This window comes from Marmota monax, unplaced genomic scaffold, assembly GCF_021218885.2.
Source record: "Marmota monax isolate L192 unplaced genomic scaffold, Marmota_monax_Labrador192_F-V1.1 WCK01_AAM20220418_F8-fsc00111, whole genome shotgun sequence".
NCBI classification, from domain to species: domain Eukaryota; kingdom Metazoa; phylum Chordata; class Mammalia; order Rodentia; family Sciuridae; genus Marmota; species Marmota monax.
Window position 1 is genome coordinate 3161078 of NW_026695067.1, and position 23664 is coordinate 3184741.

At 56.9% G+C, this 23664-nt stretch overlaps 1 protein-coding gene across 7 annotated transcripts in view; it reads right to left on the reverse strand.

The window, feature by feature from the left end:
- Positions 1-443: 443 nt before the first annotated feature.
- Positions 444-23664, reverse strand: part of Lingo1 (leucine rich repeat and Ig domain containing 1) — a 192308-nt gene continuing 169087 nt past the window's right edge. For 4 of the 7 annotated variants that reach the window (XM_058573804.1, XM_058573805.1, XM_046428120.2 and 1 more), the window contains one exon: positions 444-3318. In XM_058573804.1, coding sequence (XP_058429787.1) covers positions 1462-3306 — 1845 coding nt within the window. In that variant the 5' untranslated portion in view covers positions 3307-3318 and the 3' untranslated portion in view covers positions 444-1461. Of the gene's footprint in view, positions 3319-17413; positions 17668-18512; positions 18748-19473; positions 19730-23664 lie in introns of those variants that run through there. The other 3 variants (XM_058573807.1, XM_046428119.2, XM_046428118.2) reach the window with 3 other exon arrangements.

Below are 23664 nucleotides of genomic sequence, written 5' to 3' on the forward strand. Positions count from 1 at the left end.
TGGGCCTGGTCAAGGCGGGGGCTGTTGTCTGGCCCTCTTGCTGAGCTCACATTCAAGGATAGGTCCAAAGTATGGCCTGGTGGCAGGAGGGACAGCTGAAAGGTAGGCTAGGTGTGTGGACAGTCCTGAGGGTAGCACACAGTAGATGCTCCATAAATGCTTGTGGAAAGAAGAGGAGGAGAGATCTGTGTGCAATCCCTGTATACATTCCAGCCAAAGCTAGCTGGGCTTTGCCTAGGGGCCTCGCAGAATGAGAGTGGAAGAATCCACGGTGCTCTGGGGGTCAAGAGCCTCGTCGCTCAAGCCGATGTGCCTGGCAGTGGTCTAGGCTGGTGTCCTAGAAGGAGCCTCTGGAGCTACCTCTTCCCCTGGCACCCGCCGCTCTGCCCCCATGGAGGTCCCCTCAGCCCGTCCCCCAGTGAGATAATAATGACCATAATGAGAACAGTCACCCACACGTGTGCACAGGCTTTACAGGTTACAAAGTGTTTCACATACATCATCTCATCAGTCCCTCACAACAGCCCTGTGAGGTAGGCAGGGCAAGGAATGCTCCCATTTGTACAGATGTGGACCCTGAAGCCCAGAGGAGCCCAGAGGAGCCCAGAGGAGACCTGCTTGAGGCTACACAGCAAGTGAGCAGCAGAGCTGGGGCCAGAGGTCAGGTGTCAGGCCAGCCTTTGGCTCCTGGCTCTCTCCACTGACTGTGCCATCCCCCAGGAGGGCCCCAGTCCCTGTCCAGAGTCCCAACCACACGGGAGCTGAGACTCCCCCAACCTCCACGCAGTAGAGCTGCCTGGCAGACAGGCCCCCAACCCCATTGGGCAGCCCTGTCCCCTCCACTCACTCCCTGCACCCAGCCAGCCCAGAGCAGCGCCCAGACCTGCCACCCAGCCTGCTCCTGATGGCGCCCCAGCACATGGGCGGAGGGTGGGGGCTGGAACCTCCTTTCCTGTTTTCCTGAGTGATCCCTCCCCATAGGGGAAGAGAAGAGAAAGGAGGAAGAGAAAAACAAGAAACTGAGTTGGAAGAAGGCCCTGGAGCAATCAGGACGTCAAAAGTTTGCATTCCGACTAGCTATAGGAAATAGTTTTTTTCTCTTTTTATTATTTCAAGTTTTCATAAAAATCCATAACTATTGAAACCCAAGTTACAGAGGAAGTTCGTAACTTTTTTTTTTTTTAATTGAATCATTGACTCTGCTGCCTGTCTGTTCGTCGGCTCTTCACTCCAGTTTGTCAATGCAAGCCCCTGTGCAGGTGGGGTCCCCAGGCCTGGACTTCTGAGGTCCTGGTAAAAAGAGGGCAGGTTGTGAGGGCTGGCGGGGGGCAGCGGGGGTGGGAGGGAGAAAGAGTGTGTGGAGGGGCACAGGGGAGGTGGGAAAGACCGGGGAGTGAGCAGCTGCGGCCAGGCCCCTTCCCCTGCCCGGCGCGCCGGGGGTCCCTGCCCCCGGCCCTGTCCTCATATCATCTTCATGTTGAACTTGCGGGGCGCGTCCGCCGAGCTGATGCCCGCGTCTGACTTCCGGGGCACGTACTCTATCTCGATGTTGTGCTTCGTGTTGCCCTTGCCCCGGCTCCAGAGGAACAGCAGCACCAGGCAGAAGAGGACCACGCCCAGGAAGGAGATGAAGCCCATGGTGGTGGCGATGATGAGGGTCTTGATGTCGAAGGGGAAAGGCACGGTGGCGCGGGTGCTGTTGGCCTCTCCCTCACCCGGCTGGTTGGAGATGAAGGCAAACGTCTTGTTGGGCTGATGGGGCCAGTCGGGCGAGTAGCTGCGTACGTGCAGGTGGGCGGGCATGGAGTCGTTGCCACCCGCGTTGGCTGCGATGCACAGGTACGTGCCGTTGTCCTGTACCTGGGCGTAGCGCACCTCCAGCGTGCCGTCGGGGAAGACCGTGAGCCGCCCATTGCTCTTGGCCGAGACCAGGTGCTTGCGGGGTGAGAGCCAGAGGATGGCGGGCGGCGGGTCGCCATCCGCCCGGCACACGAACTGCACCGTGTGGCCCTCATCCACAAACACCTGCTGGGCCTTGCGGTCCCGGATGCGGGCGCGGCGGCAGGTGAAGTAGTTGGGCAGGAGCACATCCGGGAAGTCCTTGAACTCCTTGCCCTGTACGAACTCGGGTGTGGCGCACGTGGGCTGCTGCCGGTTGAAGTTGAGCCGCCAGCGGCGCCGGAACACCCACAGGAGCCGGCAGTCGCAGGCCAGAGGGTTGGAGTCCAGGATGAGAGTCTCCAGGTTGCCCACCGAGTGGAAGGCGGACTCCTCCAGGGTGGTCAGCTGGTTGCCAGAGACGTTGAGCACACGCAGGTAGTTGAGGCCGCGGAAGGCATAGGGCTCCACCACAGCCAGCTGCCCGCCCACCAGCTGGATCTCCTGCAGCCGTAGCAGCTCATGCAACATGGAGCCCTCTATGGTGCCGATGGGGTTGTAGGAGAGGTTGAGGAAACGGAGATAGACCAGGTGGCGCACGGCCAGGTAGGGCACGGCGGTCAGATTGCAGTGTGTGATGGACAGGGACGTCAGGTTGAGGCCGTAGAGGCAGTTGGGGGTCATGGTGTCCAGATAGGGCCAATGGGAGATCTCCAGGACCTTGAGCCGGTACAGCCTCTTGAAGGAGTAGTCCCGGATGGCGTTGATGTTGAGGTGCCGGAGCCGCAGGACGATGAGACCGTGCAGGTGAGACAGCGCCTCCGTGGGGATGGAGGTCAGATTGCATTTCTCCAGCGTCAGCTGCTCCAGGCTGTTGAGGCCGCTGAAGGCCCGGTGGGAGATGTAGACGAGGTCGTTGTCGCCGACCTCCAGCGACTTGAGGTTGTACAGGTCCTGGAACATGTAGTCCAGCAGGATGACGATCTTGTTCTCGCTGATGTCCAGCTTGGTCAGGTTGCTGAGGCCTGTGAAGACGCCCAGGGGGATGAGCTTCAGGCGGTTGCTGCGGAGCCCCAGCGTCCGGAGGTTGAAGAGGTTGTTGAAGGCGCCGGGCTCCACGGCGCTCACGATGTTCTCGTTGAGCTCCAGCTCCTCTAGGTGCGGGAAGCTGGCAAACTCGTCCTGGTTGAGGGTCTTGATGCGGTTCTTGCCCAGGTCCAGCAGGCGCGTCTCCGTGGGGATGCCCTCGGGCACTGCCACGAAGCGCTTGCGGTGGCAGAGCACAGCACGGTCCTGGGCCGAGCACTCACAGCGAGGTGGGCAGCCTGTGGCCGAGCCTGACAGCACCGAGCCCAGCACTAGCAGGAGGATGGGCTGCCAGCAGGCCAGGAGGGGGCTGGGCATGCTCCTTGCGCCCCCCGCCAGCATCCTCTCGCTCACCTGTAGCCGGAAGCAAGCACAGGACAGAGGTGGCAATGAGAGGCCAGTATTTGGTAAGACCCCACCCTGAGCCCTCTGTGCCCCATCAGGGTGTCCCTGATGCAGATAGACAGGGTGCACAGTAACACAGGACACCTCTTGGGACCCCATAGTGAGGTCCAGATGCTCAGGTCAGAGGGCCTCCTGCTGCCCAGCCTGCTTCCCCCTTGCCTCTTGCCCTGCCCAGAGCCCTCTGGGCATCCTGAAGATAAGGTGGGTTCAGGAAAGGGACAGTGCCACCTCCTTAATCCCTCTGCTCCATGAGGAATAAAGCCAGCCCTGCTGAGCTTCCCTGGGGCTCACAAAGGGGATCAAAGTGGCTCAAGGGTAGAGCTTTCTGGGGAAAGCCCAGAGAGGAGTGAGGAGGAGCCTGCCTGGCCCCCAGCAGGCTGGATGAGGGCTTGCGAGGCAGCTGGGGCTCTGAGAGCAAGGTGGGCAGACACTATTCCCCTCTCCACCAGCACTGCCTGCGCCTAAGCCCAAGTCCTAGGCACTCAGCACACTTCTAAAAGTACCTGTTATTCTCACCGATCTGCTCCCTGGTGGGGCCCCGGGTTCAGGGTTGGGCATCCCCATCCAGAAGCCAGTAGCCGGCCCTGCAAATCCCAGCTGGCCACCCTGTGGAATCCCCCAGACTCTCCTTCCTCTGGGCCCCAATGCTGACTCAGCTAAGGCTCCTCAGCCCAGGGAACACGTTCTCCTGCATCCTGGCCTTGGCGCTATGGTCCTCCCAGAAGACTGCTCCCCGCACCACCCCGCCCACTGAAATCCCCTCTGGAAGGCCTGATTGAGGCCCACTGCTCTGTGAAGCTTTCTTTGACCCCCAATGGGGAGAGTGTTCTTCCAAAGACCCCTCACCCTCTTCTGCCTCCCAGGGCTCTGGTCAGCTCTCCCTAGCACCAGGATTCTGCTCAGCTGCTAGAAGCAGAAAAGAGCTGGGTTCCCACAGCCCAGGAGGGACAGCCCTGGAGGCTCTGGTCCACACTGCACAGCAAGAGCGTGAGGCTTGCTAAATGTGGGCCCTGAAGAAACGTGGCGCTTAGGCGTGGTGACAAGAGACAGTGCCAGGGATCGAGTACAGGCTGTGGGTGGAGTAAGCTAGGGGTGTGTGGGAACAGCCCCTCATTACTCTCCCATCCCATTTTCAGAGGAATCCCCCAGACACCTCCTGCCCCGGCCTGCCCCTCCCTTCCCACCTCCACAGTGGCAAGCAGGTGGAGGGGTGTTGGGGAGGCCTATTTCCGACTCCAGGAGCCATTGCCTCCAAGTGATTGCAGGTGGACCAGACAGTCTGTGGACACAGAGCTGCAGATCTCCTGTTGCTGGTGGGTAAGGACCCATCTCTGCTCCTCCACCCGGCCCCCAGCACCCTTGAAACTCTGAGGCTGTGTCTATTTCCTATACTCCTGGCCCTGAAAAGGGCTCGCTGCATGCCAGGGAGGCCCCGGTTGGGTGTCCCACTCTGTTCTTCCTCCACCCCTCCCAATCCTCCCCATCTTCATACAGCCTCTACTTCAAGGCCACAGATCATCCATACTTGTTAATCAAAACTGTTAAGGCAACTAAGGCTCAGAGATGCTGTGGCTGTCCCAGGACACCTAGCCAGCAGAGGGAGCAGATGTGGGGTAGGAGCTCTGGTCTGTCACATTCCAAAGATATAACACACTCTGGAATGCTCCACTGGTCTTCCAGGATTGACAGGTGTTTCCTGGTTGTTGATTGACTAAGTGACTGATTAACCAGAGAGGACTCAAGATTTTGTGTCAGTGACATGTTATGGAATCTGGAAGGCTTTGTTATCCCTAAGGGCTCTGTCCAACTCCCACCCCCAGTCCTTTCATTCTCTTGCCAGATTCTTCTGTGGTTCAGCTTCTCTCCAGCCCACCCCCACCAGGCCATTTTCCACAGTCACACACGCTCCAGTGACCCACCAGAAAAGCAAACATCCTGACAGGCGATCAATAAGTAATTGGGCCAGCAGCTGGGACTGGCGCGGGTGTGAGGCTGGGGACCTCAAGAGGTAAATAGGACTTTTAGCACTCAGCTCAGGGCTGAACTGGTGGGTGGTGTGGGAGCTGCTGGAAAGGAGGTTGAGGAAGGAGAGGGACAGTGAGGACACAGGCCCCCTTGAGATGCTGGAAGTCCCTCATACAGAATGTACCTGGCATTCCACATTTTTAATCACCTGACCTTGACCTGCCCATCAACCACCCGTCAACCTCCTTTCCCACCACTCTCCCAGAAGTGCCATATTCCAACCTTTAAGCTGTCCCCTTTTGGAGAACTGTCCCAGCCTCCGATCCCAGCAGTCTTTGTGTTCCCACTCTAAAGGCCCTCCCTTCCTGGAATCCCTCCGTGCCCCACTCCATCAGCCATCACCTCCCCCATGGCGTTCTCGCTCTTCTTGATAGTGATACCGTGCGAGTCTGCATAGCATTCCTCATTCCAAAAGTGATTTGAACCCACTGCCTCCAATTATGAAAAGTTATGCTACAAGATGATAAAGAAATGAAAGCTAAAGAAAGGAAATCAGGAAAGAATGCCTCAAAGTCCTGCATATGACTAAAGTGGAGCTTCCTAGTGACCTGGGCAAAGAGGGAAACCTGCTTCGAGGCCTCAGCACTTGGTGCCTCTCCTGTATAGTTCAGACTGGGCCAAATAATTGCTGATGTATTTGTCCCACCTGCTAGGGTAAGGTGCCCAAGGTGTGGCACAGAACAGGCCAGGATGAGTGTTCTTTGAAACAGAGGCATGAGTGAGTTTTTGCAGGGGTAGAAAGAAGCCTCTCTAATGGGGCTGACCCTGGAACAATAATACCTAGGTTTATTTTTTTTCCCCCAGTATTGAGGATTGAACACAGGGGTACTTAACCACTCAACTACATCCCCAGTACCCTCCTCCCCTTTTAAATATTTAGACAGGGTCTCACTAAGTTGCTTAAGTTGGCCTTGAACTTGCCATCCTCCTGCCTCAGCCTCCCGAGTTGCTGGGACTATAGGCATGAGCCACTCTGCTCTGCTGATACCCAGGGAATTTAAATGTGTTGATGGAAAAGCTGGTTTGACTCACTCTGTCTAGCTGCCACCAACAAGCCAGACAATTACACGCTCAGTGTGGTGGGCCAGGCTCCACAGGACAGGACAGCCCTGGTGGGCACGTCCTCTGAATCATCTCATCCTCTGTCTTTTACAGGTGACTGCAAGGTATGGAAACTAAGGCCTGGAGATCTTGACTATGCTCTTGTGGCCTAGCAAGATAGCAGCACGCTGGGCCTAGTCCCAGGTCTCACACCTCCATGGCATCCCTGTTATCTAGGGATGCTGGGGCCATCATGTCTGACTGGCAACGTGTGGTTCTTGCCTTCCTGGCATGGTCAGTCCTGCTGGCCACTCCTGCGTTGCTGCAGAGAGGTGTTTTATGCATTTTAATCAGTGCTTTAGTTTGGATCCTTGCCCCCTGAAGGGTTTTCCACAAGGGCAAAAATTAAAAATTGGGCCAATAAATAAAAAAGAAAATATAAACATCAAAGGCAGGCAGGTGGGCAGCAGAGACAGCTGTGCCCAGGGCATGAGGCACAGAGTCTACGGCAGCCCTGGTCCCAGACCAGGGGTTATTGGAGGGTGCAGAGAAGTGGGGCCATCAACCTGTCCTGCAGAGGGTGAGACCTGGGCTCTGAGCTGACCCCACAGTGGGGACGGACAAGCTCTAGTCAACACCCACACCTTCATGTGCCTGACACAGGCCACAAGTAGTTCTCTGCAGCCACTGGTCACTGTGTGACCTCGGGCAATGCCTGCACTCTCTAGCCTACTTCCCCCATTGCACAGTGAGTGGCTGAATTCCAGGGTCCCTGAAGGAGTTGGCAACAGGAACTGGACTTCTCCCAACTGGACAAGCAGGGGAGAGGCAGGGGAGAGGGGCCCAGGCTCCACACTGCAGTTTCACCTGAGCTGGGAGAATCTCCGTGAAGGTGGCCCCAAGTTGGTTGGGGGCTCTCATTCCAGCTGTTGCTCAAGGGCTCAGGACAAGAGGGTGACTGGTGGAGAAGGGGTGAAGGTCACCCATGGGTGTGCTTGGGGAACCTCAAAGGGAGTCACCCTGTTCCATAACCAGCATCTGGAGGCCCCTGGCAGGCAGGACTGTGTCTCCTTACAGCACCCAGACAGGTGGCCCACACAGCCAATCAGAAAAGGGGAGGGACTAGTATTTGGAGACCTCCAGCAATGGGCGGGGTTTGGGGCTTTTCACACACTGTCTCAGAAACTCTCCAGCAACACCTGCTTTACAGGTGAGAAAACTGAGACTTCAGAGAGGGAAGTCACTTGTCCCAGACCAAGGCTACAAAGCTGGGCAGTGGCAGACCTCTGATCCCTGGTGGGTCTGCCTGTCCTCAGAGCCTTCTGGTGTGAAGTGGGATTCTCCAGGATCTTGCAGGCCACTCCAGGGAGGGGCCAGCATGTCATGGCCGGGCCAGGCTAAGGCCCCAGGGCTGAGGGAAGGTGCCAGTCCTCAGCGGCACGCAGGCATCTTGCTTCCCCAAGTCCAGTGGCCAGAAAGCAGTCCCTTCTTTGTGTTCAGCTCTAGGTGCGGCTGGCTCCATCATTTAAAAGCATGGTAATGCCCATTACAAGAAAACACATCTTCTCAGAGGCAGCCAGAACCAAGCGGTTGGGGATGGCATGAGGGCCTTCCAGAAAGCACTCCACAGTCACCCCAGCCTGGGCCCATCCTCCTGCCGCTCCAAGCTAGAGATCTGTGATACCTTCATGACCCAGCTCAGGGTCCCCTCCCCATCCAGGAGCTCTTCTCAACCCCCAGGAAGAAGGGATCAACCTCCAGGTCCTCTCCAGGTCTCAGGCCACCCTCTGCCAGGCACTGCCCATGTGTTTCCTCCCCCCCAGTGGTGCTTCTAGGGCCCCCAGATTGAGAATGCCACCCAGGGCTAGGCCTCATTCAGCTCAGCACCCCTAGGTCTGGCCTGTCCACTCAAAGGGACAGTCAAGAGAGCCTATCACACAACTGTGGGGACTGCCCAGGAGACTATGGGGTGGCCCATGAGAATACTGGGCGCAGGACTCTACCCAGTCTGCTCCGTGCAGGCCTCCAGGAGGAGGAGCGGCCAGCAGTCTGGGCTGCTCAGATCCCCACGCCAGAGGCAGGGGAGGGTGGCGTCCAGACAGCACAGGGCCAGCAAAGGTGCTCTGGCCATGGTGACTTGTGGCCTGGTCAGCATCCAGAGACTTAATGGCTTCTCTCCTACCCCCAATCCTGATCCCATCCGTTTTTAGGCTTCAGTTGGGCTTTCCCCAGGCTAATCCCTGCTGAGGTGTGAAGGGCTGGTAATGGCCAAGGTGTGAGCGCTAATGGGGAATTTCAGTCAGGGCCAAGGCAATCTGGCAGGGCTAGGGTGTGGGAGGCAGCGGGGTCACCTCCTGGCATAGCAGGACAGGACAGGCCACTGCACTAGGGGCCCTGGGAAGAGGGGTCCAGGGCCCAGGCAGAGCTCCTGCAGGAGAAAGCCAGGCTGACAGAGCCGAGCTGGGCGGCCTCAGCTCTCGGTGTCCCTCCCTGGCTGGCCTGCCTGCCTTGGCCGGCCCTCCCCGCTCCCCCTCCTCCTCCTGTTGCCCCCCACGGGGAGAGAAAAATCAACCTGGAAGAAAATTGAGGTCATGTCCTTTGTCGTGTATAATTCTTTATTTTTCTCTTGCTCTTGGTTCTGGCAAAGAGTTACTGAGCCCCTGAGGGGTGTGTGTGTGTGTGTGTGTGTGTGTGTGTGTGTGTGTGGTGGGGGGGGACACCAGTGTGTGTGGCCTGTGTGTCTCTGTACATGTGCGCACGCGCTGCTCTCCCTCCTCACCCCACTCCCTGGCTCTCCTGGCCCAGAGCCACCAACCCCATCTCTGAGGCGCAGTTGGAAACTCAATCTTCTCCCAACGTGCTCACCTGGTCTCTCGGCTGCCCATGGTCCACTGGAGGGTGCTGACTGGGCCTGGAATGGCTGCCTGCCTGCCTGCCTGCCTGCCGGGGCAAGTGAGGCCTGAGCAGCTACCCGGCACCCCTGGCTGCCCTGGACTCCCCACGTCTCCCTGGGCAAGCACCTGGCCCCTGCACATGAGGGAGGAGCGCCCCCACCTACCCCACACCCACCCCACCAGAGCACAGCCCATTTCAGGAGAAGTCAGCCTTCCGGCCAGCCCGCAGCCCCAGGCCATTTGTGGGATAAATTATGAATTTTAATTGTCAAAGCATCTTAGTGTTTAAAGGCTTCTATATATAGACTCTGCCCTCCAGGAGTGGCCAGCCTGGTGGAGAGAAGCAGGGGTGGGGCAGGGCCTCGAGGAGGAGGATTCTGGGGGAGCTAAGGGCACTGGACTTGAGGCCTCTGGCCAGCACATGTGCCTCATGGCCTGGGGAGGCTTGGACTGCTCATGGCCCTGCCAGCCCCTCCTCAGGCTCCCTGTGCTGGGCCTGCCTCAGTGGACAGCATCCTCTGGACGGGGTGCTGTCCCAGAGCTGGAAAGGTAGGCAAGTGTCTTATGTGGGGTGACCTGAGGGGGCCCAAGGAAAACCCAGGTCTATGCCCTCACATTTCCCTTCTTAGGTCTATAAGACACCAACTCAGGCTCTTGGGGACAAGAAGGCACCCCTGAAGCCCTTTGCCCCATCTCCTGCCCAGGCCAGTGCCTCCTTAGGACACTCCTGCTCATATATTCATTCCCTCACACTTTCCTGGGACCCCTGGGCACTCCTCCCAGATGCTCCAGCCCTCAGGGCTCCTCACCCTGGGAACAGCTCAGGCTGGCCTGGAAACTAGCAGCCCTGCCTAGGAGAGCCAAGGCCTTGGGCTGGGAACGGGGAGGGTATCGTCTCACAGACCCAGGGCGGGCAGGGGGAGCTGCAGGAAGTGGGGGGATTAGCATGGGATCTGGGATCAGCCACAGACCTACTAACTATGAGGACGATGGTTGGGGAAACCCCTCTAGAGGCCTCTGGTGTGCCCAGCACTATCCTAAGCACCTTGCCTATAACCCTTGTCTTACCCCATGCCAGCCCAGTGAGGTAGATGCTGTCATTATCCCCATTTTCCAGGTGGAAAAAAACAGAAGCACAAAGAGGTTCTAATTGGCTCAGGGTCACAGAATAGCATGATGTGAACCTAAACAGTTTGGTTCCAGAGTCTACATTCAGCATTGCTTCCTTACAGTGTCTGGTAAAACGAACACACACACAGAGCACTGACTAGGTGCCAGGCATGAGCTTGTCTGATCTTCACAACAACCCGAGGAGGCTGGTTTTATGAGTCCCATTTTATTGACTAGGGAACCGAGGCACAGAGGGGAGACAGAACTTGTCCAAGTTCACACAGTGATAAGTGGCAGAGCTGGGATAGGCTGGAGGCAGTTACTCTCAGGCGGAACCCACCACTCTTGAATACAACCTCTCTCTAATTCAAGGTCAAGGGTTTGATGACCTCCATGATCTTGGGCAAGTGACTTCAGCCCTTGAGACCACAAACTCCTCCTCTGGAAAGGGAGGGTACACTTTATGCTGCCCTCAGAGGAGGAGTTCAGGCAGAGGGAAGGGAAGACGTTTACAGAAAGCACACACACCAAGCGTCTGCCGAACGACCTGGCCGGTCCTGCCACATTAACCCCACTTTACTGATGAGGAAACTGAGGCTCTGAGTCATTAGTTCACCTGCTCAAGGTCCTGAGCTTGTCTGACTCCAGAGGCATGACGACCTTAGAGACCAACACACAGTTAAGAAAACAGGCCCAAGAGCTTCAGGGACTTGCCCAAGTCCCATAGCATGGGTTTGGGAAGAACCTCAGGGCTGAGGCCTAGGAAGAACCCCAGTCTCCCAACTGCAGACACCTTCTGTCCTTATTATCACACAAGGATCACATGGCCTCTTGACCCAAGGTGGGGCCAGGTCAGGGCTGGGCAGTGATTTGGGTTATTTCTCTTTGAAAAGGGAAAAAGATTCAAAAATTACCGCCTAATACATCATAAACCAAGGTCCAACAAGTTATTTACAACATGAATTGGCAAACTATCAATAATAACTTTGCCACTGTGGCACTGGCTGTTCAGAATCCTCTCTGTTCAATTGAATCCTGGCCATCTCTCTGCCCATTCTTCCACGCGGGTAAACTGAACTGTTTCAAGGAGGTGATGAGCCCTCTGGTCACACACACAGAGGTGCTGTGCCCTGCTCAGGCACAACTGATGTGATCACGCACTGCCCCATTTATGAGAAGCTCAGACTTGATGGGAGGAGCTGGCACCTCTGCAAATCTCCAAGAGGCTCACTGAGGCCAAAATTGTCAGGTGTCCACTACAGGCCCAGAGAGCACAGCCAAGACCCATGGGTGGAGCCACACAGGAGGCCCATTCTGCTCAGTGTGAGGAATCAGATGGAAGATTAGACGGCGTAGGAAGGAAGACCTACCCTAGAAGTGAGCAACCCATCGCAAGCAGCATGCAAGCAGAGACATGGACCAAGAACACTGCAGGATGATACCTCAGCAGCCCCTCTTGACTCTGAGATGCCCCCTCTTGCCCCCAAGTAAAGGGATTTGAGATGACCCCTGTGGGGAGGAGCAGCCCTGCAAAGTCTAGGCCGAGGTTGCTGGCCAGGCCCTGCCTCCTCTCAGGGCCCAGAGCTGGTCTCTGCAGAGGGAGGCAGAGGAGGTGGCAGGGAGAGATTGATTCCCCGAAATGGGAAAAAATAGAAAAACACACACACACCACACACCCTAATAACATGTAATAAGAGGTTGGAGATGAGGAACAATGCCCTGGTAATGTCACCCTGGCGGCAATCAATTTGGGTGTCACATGAAATAGGCATAATTATTCCACCAGCCCTGGCGCTCGTCTCTCACCAGCTCCAGGGGCCCAGGCCCAGGCGGGGAAGGCAGTGTGGAATCAATCCTTGGTGCACCAGGCTGGCAGAGGGAGCCACTCCAAATGAGCCTGCCAGCATGGCTCTCAGCTCCTCTGGATGGCCAGGGGGCTTTTGGTCTTGTGACTGGGGACCCTTGAATGCCCAGGAGTCACCTTGCTCAGCCACCCCTTGCTTACTCCATGGGCAGAGCAGTCAGAGGGGACTCCCCAAGGAGGCGAGAGTGAAGGAGGAACTAACACATTTGTGTTCCCTCCAGCATTCATTCCCTGGGTCACCAAACCCTTGTTAAGCACTCACCAATGCCAGGCTCCATGCCAGGTGCCAGGCTGTAGAGAGACTGGGTTTTCAGAGGGCTGTGGAAGAAGGGGGGCTTTTCAAACAATGAAGCACAGGCTTCCTCCCCCCAGCAAGCCGGGAACACCCCTTTTCATCCTGAGGTGGACACAGAGCCACCACAGGGTTCTTAGAATTTGCTGTTCTCCTTTTGCTTTCAATGTGCAGGGACTTGAGCCCTCTTTGCCCCCCCCCATTCCCATTTCCTTGGGGAGTCCTCCCTGACTGCTCCTGCCCATCCCTGAACTCGGGGCTGTACAGACAGCATCTCTACAACTGGGAAAACTGAGGTTCAGAGGGAATGACCCCTAGTGAGCATCACTGCGCACTGGCTACTGCCCATCTCAACCCCCATCTCCCACCAGAAGCCTTGAGTCCCAGAAATGCAAATCAAGGCTATAATGAAAGACCACTTTACAGTCAGTCAGTAAAAATCAAGACGGCAAGAAAGGGGGGCAGTGGGAACACTCATCTCCTGCTGGGGAGATGTAAACTGGTCCAACCAATTTGGAAGATACTTTGGCACATTTCCTAGGAAAGCCAAACATGCCCTATGACCTGGCAATTCTGCTCCTAGCGAGTTGGAGAGCAGATCCCGGTGTTCATTTTACCATGATTACTACTATTTCTATTACTAGTACTAATATTGCCTTGGGAGATGGGACAAGAAGGTTTGTGGTGATATTATTTGTAAGCACCAAAAAGGGAAACCAACCCAAATGCCCATCAACAGGAGGAAAAGAAATACACTCAATTATGACAGAGCTTGATACATCAGTGAAGATGAATGAACTACAACTACTATTATTTGCAACAATACAGGTGAAGCTTAAGAAGATGATGAAGGAAAAAAAGCAAATTCCAAAGGACCGCACATAGCTGGAACAAATCTATATACATTTAAATGTATGATTTTATTTTATAAACATGTTTTCATTTTTTTTTTTTTGCAGTGCTAGAAATGGAGCCCAGGGCTTTCTGCATGCCTGGCAGGGTTCTAGCACGGAGTTGCAACCCCAGCCCCACATATATGATTTCCAAGAGGCAGGAGAATGTCAAGTGCATTATTTAGGGTGGCAGTTGCCTCAGAAAAAGGGACCAATGGATGGGATGTGGAGAAGCCCAGGAGATGGACATCAATGTCAAGATGCCAGTGTTTGGGCTGGGGCTGGGGCTCAGTGGTTAGTGCACTTGCCTGGCATGGTGAGGTATTGGCTTCGATTCTCAGCACTGCATATAAATAAATTTTAAAAAAAGGTCCATCAACAACTAAAAAATATTAAAAAAAAAGGATGCCAGTGTTCGAGTTGGAGAGCAGGTCCAGGTGTTCATTATACCATGACTACTACTATTACTAGTACTAATACTAAATACGTGAATTGAGGGCTGGCGTTGTGGCTCAGTAGTATAGCGCTTGCTTAGCATGTGAGCTCCAGGCTTGTTGACTGGGGACCTGAGGCAAGTCACACCACCTCTCTGATTGTTTTCTTAGCTATCAAATCAAACCTATCACCTACAAGGCTAAGATGGAGAGCATCTTACTGTTACCAACTCTGAGTAGTTAGCATTCAGTAAGTGGTTCTGTGTACTGGATTCTGTTCTTAAATTGTTTTGCATATATGAGCATATTTAACTGTCAACCCCTTCATAGGTGGTAGATATTGCTGTTGTTGTCCTCACTCTATGGAAAAGGAGACTGACACTCAGAGAGATTAGGTTGCTCAAAGTCACAGAGCTAGGCAGTGGCAGAGGCAGGATTTGAATCCAGGTTTCTGGCTCCAGGGTCCATACTCCTCACAGCATCATTATGAAATGACTTTGAATAAACTGAAAACACAGGAGTAGATTGCTGTCACACAGCTCTGCTGGCCTGCAGCACTCCAAGATATTCATTCATTCAATTGATGCATAAACAAAGGCCAATGTCAAGAATGCCTCAGATCCATTTGGAAATGACCCTGCCTTCTCACACTCTCTCCACAGAGAACCTTCCCTGACCCTGGAAGCCCTGCTTCCTGTGTCTCTGCAAAGCCTGCTACTCAGGCAGTCTCCCCTCCTCCTTAAGAACTAGATCACCTCAGCCCCCAGGGAGAGCCCCCTTCTCTGAGAGCCTGCACGTGCCACTGAATCCCCTGCCTCGGGTCTCCAGTTCCGGCCTGGAGCATCCTTGGCAATGCCACACTCGCTCTGGCCATCCACGCAGGCTGAGGACGCTATAGCCCCTCCAGGTAGTTTTTGCCACGAAGAGCTACTAACAGCTGCTCCCTCCCAAGGTCTGCCCCATCCCAGGGGCCAGGCAGGGGAGCCAGAGGGATGAGTACTAGACTTGTCCAGGTTGTTCAAGGCAATCCATGGGAACCATGGGCAGGCCTAGCCCAGACCCGAGCAGGCAGCTCTGACAGAAGGTGCAGAATAAATGCAGGAATGAATGAGACCGTACAATACTAGGTGTGAACCAGTGAGGTTCTAAGCTGTGGGTGCTTGGGTGAGGAGGACCAGTGACTTGGAGCAGTTGGGAAGGCTTCTTGGAGGAGGGGTCAGAAGGAGAGGAAGGGCCTTTTGGGTGGGGATGCTAGACCAAACCAGGTGAGGATGGGGACATAAGTAGAGGAACTCTACTTATGGGAACAGAACAGAACAATCAGAGGGTAAGCCACACACACAACAGCTAGATCAAAAGACCTCTGCCAGCAAACCAAGGCCCCAACCCTGAAACCACTACCACCTACTGCCACCCCTCCCTGGTCCCTCCTAGCCCCATTCCCTTACCTTGCCTGACAAGCTACCTCATGCCTCTGTGGGACCCTGCCCAAGTCACATGAACTGCCTCATTTCTCAACAGGAATGTCCCCCTCCCCCCCACAATCCCAGCCACATGGCTCCAGCCTTTTGCTTCCGCAGGTACCCAAGGAGCAGCACCAGCAGAGCTACCCTGGTACCAAGGGCCAGTGCGCTTCAAGCCGAACAGAAACCCATTCTGGAGAGAGGAGGGTAGTGCCCCTCCAGAATTCCGGTTTTTAAAAAACAATATCCAGAATAGGAAAAGTGGGTGGAGAAGACCCCTAGGATCAAAGAGGCTCATGGCAGGGTAAAAAGTGGTGTCTCCACCTTCCTTCTAGTCACCCCCCCCCCCCCCCCCCCCGCCCCTGGCCCCTACTCTCCCCAGGTCATTGAACCTTGGCCTGCAGCACACACCCATCCATAAAAGCTGGTCCCTCAGGTTTGGGACCCACCCTAACTCCAGGCCTGGGGAGCACTGAAGCCTTAAAGAACACTACCCAGGACCAGGACCAGAACCTAGCCAGGGCCATCACACACTTCTGATGGCAGGGGGCAGAGACAAGACCCCTAGGGGGGCCTGTCTCACCTCTGCTAAACGGCCTCCAGGAGGCAGCTAGGTGCTGCCTGGCCCCATTTCTGAGCTCAAGGAGTTCTCAGCCTCTTCCCTCTTGCCACCCCCTTGTCTCCAGCCATGGGTAGAAAGCAGGGACAGTTATGCTGTCCCAGCAGACCAAAGGCTACCACCTTCCCAGTGGTGGGAGGACTCTGAGCCCCTCCCAGGCCACACAAGGACAAACAGCCCAAGAGCAGTGGACTCTGTCTTTCCTTACCAGTGCTCCTCACTGGATCTGGGGAAGCCCCAGGCTCCCTACCTGCTGGATGACCCAGGTTCTCCGGGCAAGGGAGGCCCCAGTGGCGAAGCCTTTGGCACAATGGCTAGCAGGGCTGAGCAGAGAACCAGGGGCCAGGCTGGGCTGGGCACCCTTTGGCTACCCAAGCCAAGCAGAGGAGGACCGAGGGAAGGTTGGCAGGAAGGGGCTATCCCAGATGGTACTGCCTCCATCTCAGGGCCTCGGGCACTCCCATCCAACAGGGCAGAGCTGTTTCTATCCTCCCACATGACCCTTCTCCCCCACCCAGACCCCAGGACCTCTGAGAACAAAGGGGAGGTGCAGGCACAAGAAAGCTGGACTGGTACCCCACCAAAAGCCCAGAGGAGACTGTCCACTGGCCCGGCCCCACCCCTCCTTCTTAAAGTGGGATCCACCTAGAGAGAGAAGTCTCCTGGGGCTGCCTTGGAGGGCAGAAAGCACCCTAGCCCACCCAAAGAGGTTGTGTGGTGGGGGAGCAGGAGGCTCCTTCCTCACCTCCCTCTTCACAGCTGGTTCCCACCTCCCACCCTCTGCCTCAGAAGGAAAAGTGGGACAAGAGGAGGTGAGAAGCCCGGCTGAAGGCAGACAAAGGGGAGGCCCCTAAAGGGTTTCTGGGTTCTCCTCTGCCCAACTCCCTCTCCTCTTTACTCCGCCCCCTCCTCATTTCTCTTTCCCTGGGCTGGAGCTGGAAAGGGGCCGAAGCTCCTGTGGGGAGGGAGCCGCCATCCAGGCTGGAGCCTGAGAAGAACCCCAGTCCCTGACCTGTGTCCACTGGCTTGGGAGTGCCTAGGGAAGGAGAGGACTGCCTGGGGGGATCTGGGGTTCACGGAGACAGGGGCTTCTCTTTTGCATGACCAATGCTCAGAATGGAAGGAGTGGGGGGGACACCAAAGCAGGAATGGGATGCTGGTGGGGGACCCTTCACAGCTCCCGGATCCCAGTTTACCAATCTGTAAATGTTAGGGTGGCAGAAATAAGAAAAGAGGAATTATTTCTGAGGCTTAGGAGGGGATCAGGCCTGTGACCCTCCCAAAGGAGGTCTGGGTGGACACTAGAGTGTCCTGCATCCCTAGGAGGTAGAAGCCTGGGCCGCTGGTGGCCCCCAGGGGCACTCGCCGCGGGCTGACCGCTCTTGGCTCACCACGGCAGCGGGGCTCACCTGCATCTCGGGCGCGCCGTCCGTCCACTCGGCTCGGTCACCAATCGCATGTCTCTCCCGTCGGCCCCAGCCCCTGCCCAGCCCCCTCCTCCGTCTCCTCCTCCTCTTCCGACACCTCCGCCCGGCCGTCCACGCGCCCTCGCGGGGCTGGCGGTCAGTGTGTCTACCCCACGCGGGTGGGAGCCAAGCCGGACCCAGTCCGGGGACCCAGAAGTGGGAAGGCGGAGGCCGCGGCCCCGGCGGGCGGAGGGGCGGACGCGCTCAGGACGTGCGACGCGGGCTCCACGAGCCTGGTTCTGCCCCCCCGGCCGGCCTGGAGCCGCCGCCGCCGCCTCTGCCGCTGGGGCCGGGGTCGAGGCCGGGCGCGCTCCGCCGCAGGGCCGGGGCCAGGGCTAGGGCTGGGGCCGGCGGGCAGCGGACACGCATGCTGCTCGGAGCCCCGCGTCGAGAGAGGGGCCGGAGCGGCGCGGGTGGGGACTCCGCGCGCTCCGGGACTGGCCGCTGCTGCCGCCGCCCGTGCTGTCGTCCGCCGCCCGCTCCGGCTCCCGCGCCGGCTCCCGCCCGGGCTCCCGCTCGGGCTCCGCGCTCTGCCGCTGCGCGGGGAGGGAGCGCAAGGAGCGAGCAGCGAGCCGGGGAGGGAGGAGGGACGAAGGGAGGGAGGGAGCGAGCGAGCGAGCGGCGGGAGCCGGGAGGGGGAGGAGAAGGCGCGGCCGCAAAACCAAGGGGGGGGCGGGCGGTGAGGTCTCCTTTTGGCGAAGAGGGCGGAGAGCGAGGAGCGCCCCAACCGCGGCCCTGCACCGATGGGGCAATGAAACTGGCGAGGGGGGCGCCAACCTCGCGTCGGAACCGGCGCCCCCGCGCTCTGGTCTTGCACAAAGCAGCGGCCCTCTGGGTTCCTGGCTCCCCCCGAGTCCCGGGTCAGCCCGGCCCAGGAGAATCGGGCCTGCGGTTCTCCCTGGGTGTGTGCACCCGTTCGCGTGTGATTGGGTCTGGCCACATGCGTGTGCATATGAGCACCAGTGATCACACGTGTTAACTGGTACGACCGCACACTGCCGTGTGGACGAACACACACACGTGAACAGGCAGCGCTCCCCACCTGGCCAGGGTTGTTTGGAGGGCGGCATGAGAGAGGTCAGTCTCTGAGCCTCTGTCCTGCTCTTCTCGAAATGTCCGCGAAACTCTAGAGAGGCCACATCCTAGCTGTCTTGGGGCAGAGCCGGCGGAACCAAAAGCGCCAAAGGACACTGAGGAAGCCGCGCCGGCTCCGCGGTTCTAACCCGATGCCGGGTCTTGCTTCCGCATTTGCGGCGGGGGTCCGCCCTGCCTGGATTCCTGTCCAGCAGAGGGCAGCAGGCTTCTCTGACCGGTTGTGGCCAGGGGGCACTGCACCCAGTGACCAGCAGAGGGCAGTGCAGAGCCTCAGTCTGGACCTGGCCGTTCCTACCTGGCTCCCCAAAGGTCTTGCCGGGAGGGAGAATCCTGGCCTAGGCTTGAGCTAGCTCCCAAGGAATGAGACCTCTCCTTAGAGATCTAAATCCTCCTTGATGCACAGATAAAGAGACTAGGCAGGCAGGATGCCTGAAGAGTAGGCTTTGGGACTCTACTCTTTCCACTATACACCCCCTCCATCTACTTGAAGCCAGATGCCCTTTAATACCAACCAGTTTTATTAGAATCATCATCAATGCTGTCACCGCCAGGCACAGTGGCCCCTTCTCTTTTAGCACATTACTGCTGTCCCCATTAGCACATTAGTGCTCCTGATACCTTGAATCCACAGGGGTAGGGACTCCTGCAGGCAGAGAAAGAAGCCGAGACTGGGAGGGAGACTAGCCCAAGGCCTGTCAGTTTCTGGGGCCGACCCCCAGACCCTGCTCCCAGTGCCTCACCCTTCTCCCAAGAAGCTTGTCTGACATTCTCTGCAGAGATGCCTGATTGGCAAGGAGAGGTCACTCCCCACCACACCCCCCCTAGCACTGTCTTGCTTTCCACAATTAGCCTCACACACACCCCAAAGAGTTGCACAGACCTGTTCCAGCTAAACCGCTTCTGCGTACCTCTCAGTCTCACTGCCACACCACTGCTCTGGACAGTCCGTCCTGATGAACTCTCTTTTCTTCTATGTCTATGTCCATCCTCATCCCAAGCCTAGCTAGAGCCCCTTCCCAGCAGGTGTCCACGCTGGGTCATTACATTCATCTTCCAAAAACCTTGGGAAGAGGCGCTATTGTTCCTTGTGACAGAGAGAAGGAACCCAAGGCTCAGGGATGTTAGGTGACTTGCCCATGGGTCACACAGCTTCTAAGGGCTGGGAAGGGAATTTGAATCGCCTACCAGGGCTGAGTAAACCAGTAGGAGGCAGGCTTGGCAGAGGGACTTACAGGTGGGAGAGGAGATAGAGAGGCGGGCACAGGAGTCCCCCTCCCTTCCAGAGTCCAGCGAAGGTGGCTCCCTGGCCCATCAACACCGCTCTCCCCGACCCCCTTCCCAGGCTCCAGCTTCTCCACCCTGGCTGTTTGTGAGTTACCGGTGAGCTCCCGCCCTCCCGCGCCTCCTCCTCCCACCAGCCCGACAGGAATAGACGCTCCCTAGCTCCTGCGTAAAGGCTCCGCCAGACCCGCTGCGGGGCGGGGGCGGGGGCGGGGGCTATTCCTGGTGCGGCGACTGACGCAGGCAAGGCGCGGCCACAGCAGATCTCCGCCCCCGACTCACCTGCTCCCTGCCTCAGTGATCTCGGCGGAGAAATGGGGGAGAGCTCATCGCCCCCGCCCCCAGTCCCAGATGCTGGCTGAGGAAGTTGGTGTCCCAGGGTGGGGTCTTTTGGCGCCCACAATGATCTCTTTGCGTCTTGGAGGCTGCAGGGATGACGCAGAGCTGTGTCTGCGAGGAACTGCCCCACAGTCCTAGTCCTCCATCTCAACAGCCTCTAACCTGTCTCCAAAAGAAACGAGCCTCTCAGATATCCACCGACAGGAATAATGGGGACTGGGAGGCTTTGGGGTGAGAACTTTTGAGGAGATGCCCTTTGAAAGGCTTAGCCCGAACCTGGGCCCTGACCTCTGTGTTGTTTATGGGAATCCCCCATCAAATGCCTCCTCCTGAGCTTCCCAACTGCCTGGAGAGCATTTTCAGGTGGCCCAGGGCCCTGGACAGCGTAAAAAGTCAGGAAGGCCCAGTTGAAGACTTCTTTGACACATCTAGGAGATCCTATCCAGAGCTACAGAGGAGGAGTGTCAGCCCCGCTGCCAAGTTTTCTCCTTGGTCCACTGTCTGGGCTTGCCTCCTTCCTGGTTTCTGTCCATTCTTCAAGATCAAACCAAGACTGTCTCTATTCCTGCCTCCCCTCCCCAGATGAAGTGGCTTTAGAGACAAGGTCCTCCTCTCCTCCCTCTCTGTCCTCAGATTTGGAGTTCCCAAGAGCAGGTCTGAGACTGCATGTCTCATGGGTTGGCACATCACGGTTTCAGGTGACAACTCACAAGTCCCAATAAAGCAGGGGTGGATGGCTGCAAGGAGCCTGAATGCCTGCAGCAAATCAGAGGCTGGAACGGGACTGCCGGGGGACTCTGGAGGAAGGGACGGGCCCTTTAACACTCACTCAGCCTCTTCTGAGTCTGGCTGTTGAGCTGTGCTTGACATTCTTCATCTTGCTGCAGGATTGGCTTTGCTGTCCCCACCGTACAGATAAACTGAAGCTCAGGGAGAGCTGGTGACTTGCTCAAGTTTATGTATGCCTAAGAGGTAGAGGAGGGCCTTGAAGCTCTGTGTGCCTGATGTGGGATCCAGGCCCTGTTCTCCTCTCACTCTGGGAGGCTGAGGATGCAGGAGGCAGGGCCCTGGTAGAGACGGGGTCCCTTGGGGCACAGGACAGAGGGTGGCACACACAGGCCTGCCTGCATGCCTGCTCTGGGCTGGCCCTGCCTGCATGCAGCCCAGCGGCTCACAGGATTTTACGATGATGATTATTTCTGAAGGCACTTGAAATTAATGACAGCTCTAAAATGGCTGGGACAGCGAAGTCATTGCTGAGACCTCTAATTAGCAAGAAAAACGGAGACCAGGAGCTGGGAGGCCAGTGGGGGCTGGGCGGGCAGCACTGGGGCATGGACTGGGGTCAGGGGGTTGGGATGGAGTAGGCACCAGACCCCCTTAGAGCTGAGTGCTTAGGCAAACCCTGTGTTCCACTTTATGCCACAAATTAACTTATTACCTTGCTGTGTGACCTTGAGGAGGTTGTTGCCCCTCCCTGGGCCACAGCTCTCCCTGTATGCACTGGCGGGGGGGGGGGGGGGGGGTTGCCCTGGGGTATCTCTAAGCTCAGGGCTCTGTGGCCTTGCATAGACTTGGGGACAGAGGGATGAAACCTCAGGTGGCTCTTTCACATAGTGCTCATTGCTGTAAGGCTGAATCCCAGAAGCCCAGGGGCCCACATAGCCTCTGGGAGTCACAGAAGAGGACCCAGCCTCCCCCACGGCTCTCGTAGCCCTTATGCTCGGGTGGCTGAGGTCATTGGTCTAATGAAGTTCCACAGATTCAAACTGGAGTGAAGGGGATTGAGAATTGGCAGGAAGCCCTGGACTGGTGCAGCAAGGGACGGGGGGACTGATGGGGCCACTAGCAAAGTCCCCGCTTAGAGGTGGACCTGGAGCTGTAACAGGACTTAGGGCCTTCCTGCCTCCTCCTGGTGAAACACTGGGTCCCACCTAGGTGTGGCTCAGAGGGTCTTTCGGGCAGGTGCCTCTTCCTGTATATCCTTCAAGGGGCAGCCAGGACAGAGAGGGGCACTGGGGCTCTGTAGGTAGTGGCTGGCCCAACTGAATATATGGTGGTGGACTTGGAGGGACATCCATGGCGGGTCCAGGTGGAGGCCCAGAGTCCAAGGGCCTGGTTGTGGCAGATACACTCAATTAGGGTACCCTCTTCCCTGGCACCTACTGTGGACATTTCTTGTCAACAGGTTTCTCATACCCTTGAATTCTCTCCTCCTCCTTCAATTCAGGGCTCTGTGGGGCTCCCTTCTTCCAGAAACCTGCCCTGAAAGCCTCATCTTTCCCACTGAACTGGGCTTCTGGGCTTTGTGTCCTTGAGCACCCTGAGCCTCGGTTTCCTCCTCTGTAAAATCAGGCTCTAAACAGACCCCCAGCATGGGGCCAAGTGAGGACCCCATGACTTAACACCCAGTAGGTACTGGACTCTGAGCCTGGCCCACAGCACAGCTGGCACTTGGTGAATGTGTTTTTCTTTTTTTTTTTTTGGTACTGGGGATTGAACCCAGGGGCACTCAACCACTGAGCCACATCCCCAGCCCTATTTTGTATTTTATTTAGAGATAGGGTCTCACTGAGTTGCTGAGGCTGGCTTTGAACTTGAGACCCACTTGCCTCAGCCTCTCGAGCGGCTGGGATTATAGACACGCGCCACCACACCTGGCAGTGTGGGTACTTTTTAGGTTATCCTGGTTACTGTGATGGTTGCTTTCTGCCCCCTGACCCTTCCTCTGTTAGCCAGGGGTCTATCCTGAGACTGCTGTTAGTATCCTACTTGGAGAAGTCTGGACTGAGTTCTTTGTCCTCTGAGAACTGAGAATACCTGGGGGGCATAGTTTGGTCTTGTGTCTCCTCCAGTTTCCATTGAGCCTAGGGCCCTGCAGAGGCTCCACTGTTCAAATGAAAGCTGACCAGGACCCAATGGCTTCCCTAGGGAAAGGGACCAGGGCATGGGTGACAGGGACACTCTTGAATCCTCAACTCCCACTTGCGCTCACCTCAGGGCCTTGGTCACCCTTGCCTCCACTGGAAAGGTTCCAGTGTGAGTGACCTTCCACCATCTAGAAGCAATGCAGTCAGCAGCCCTCTCTCTATGGGGCTGCACTGAGTGCGGGGTGGGGGTGGCAGTTCTTGGAGGACTCACAGCAGAAGTCCTGGCGGAGAAAGAAGGTACCGGGCTGGCCCTTACTTGGCCTTACCACAGCCCTGCCTGCCGGGCTGGACTATCTGGTGGCTGAGATGCAAGAAATTTATCTGGGGCCAACCAGTGAATGGGCCATGTCCGCCCTGCCCACTTTGAAGTCCCTTCAGGAAAATACTTGATGTTCCTAACCTTGAGTGACCACGGGGTGCAGTTAGCTGTCCTTAAGAAGTCAGGGAAAGGGCTAAGGTTGTAGCTCCGTGGTGGAGCACTTGCCTCGCAAGGGCGAGGCACTGGCTTCGATCCTCAGCATCACATAAAAATAAGTAAATAAAATAAAG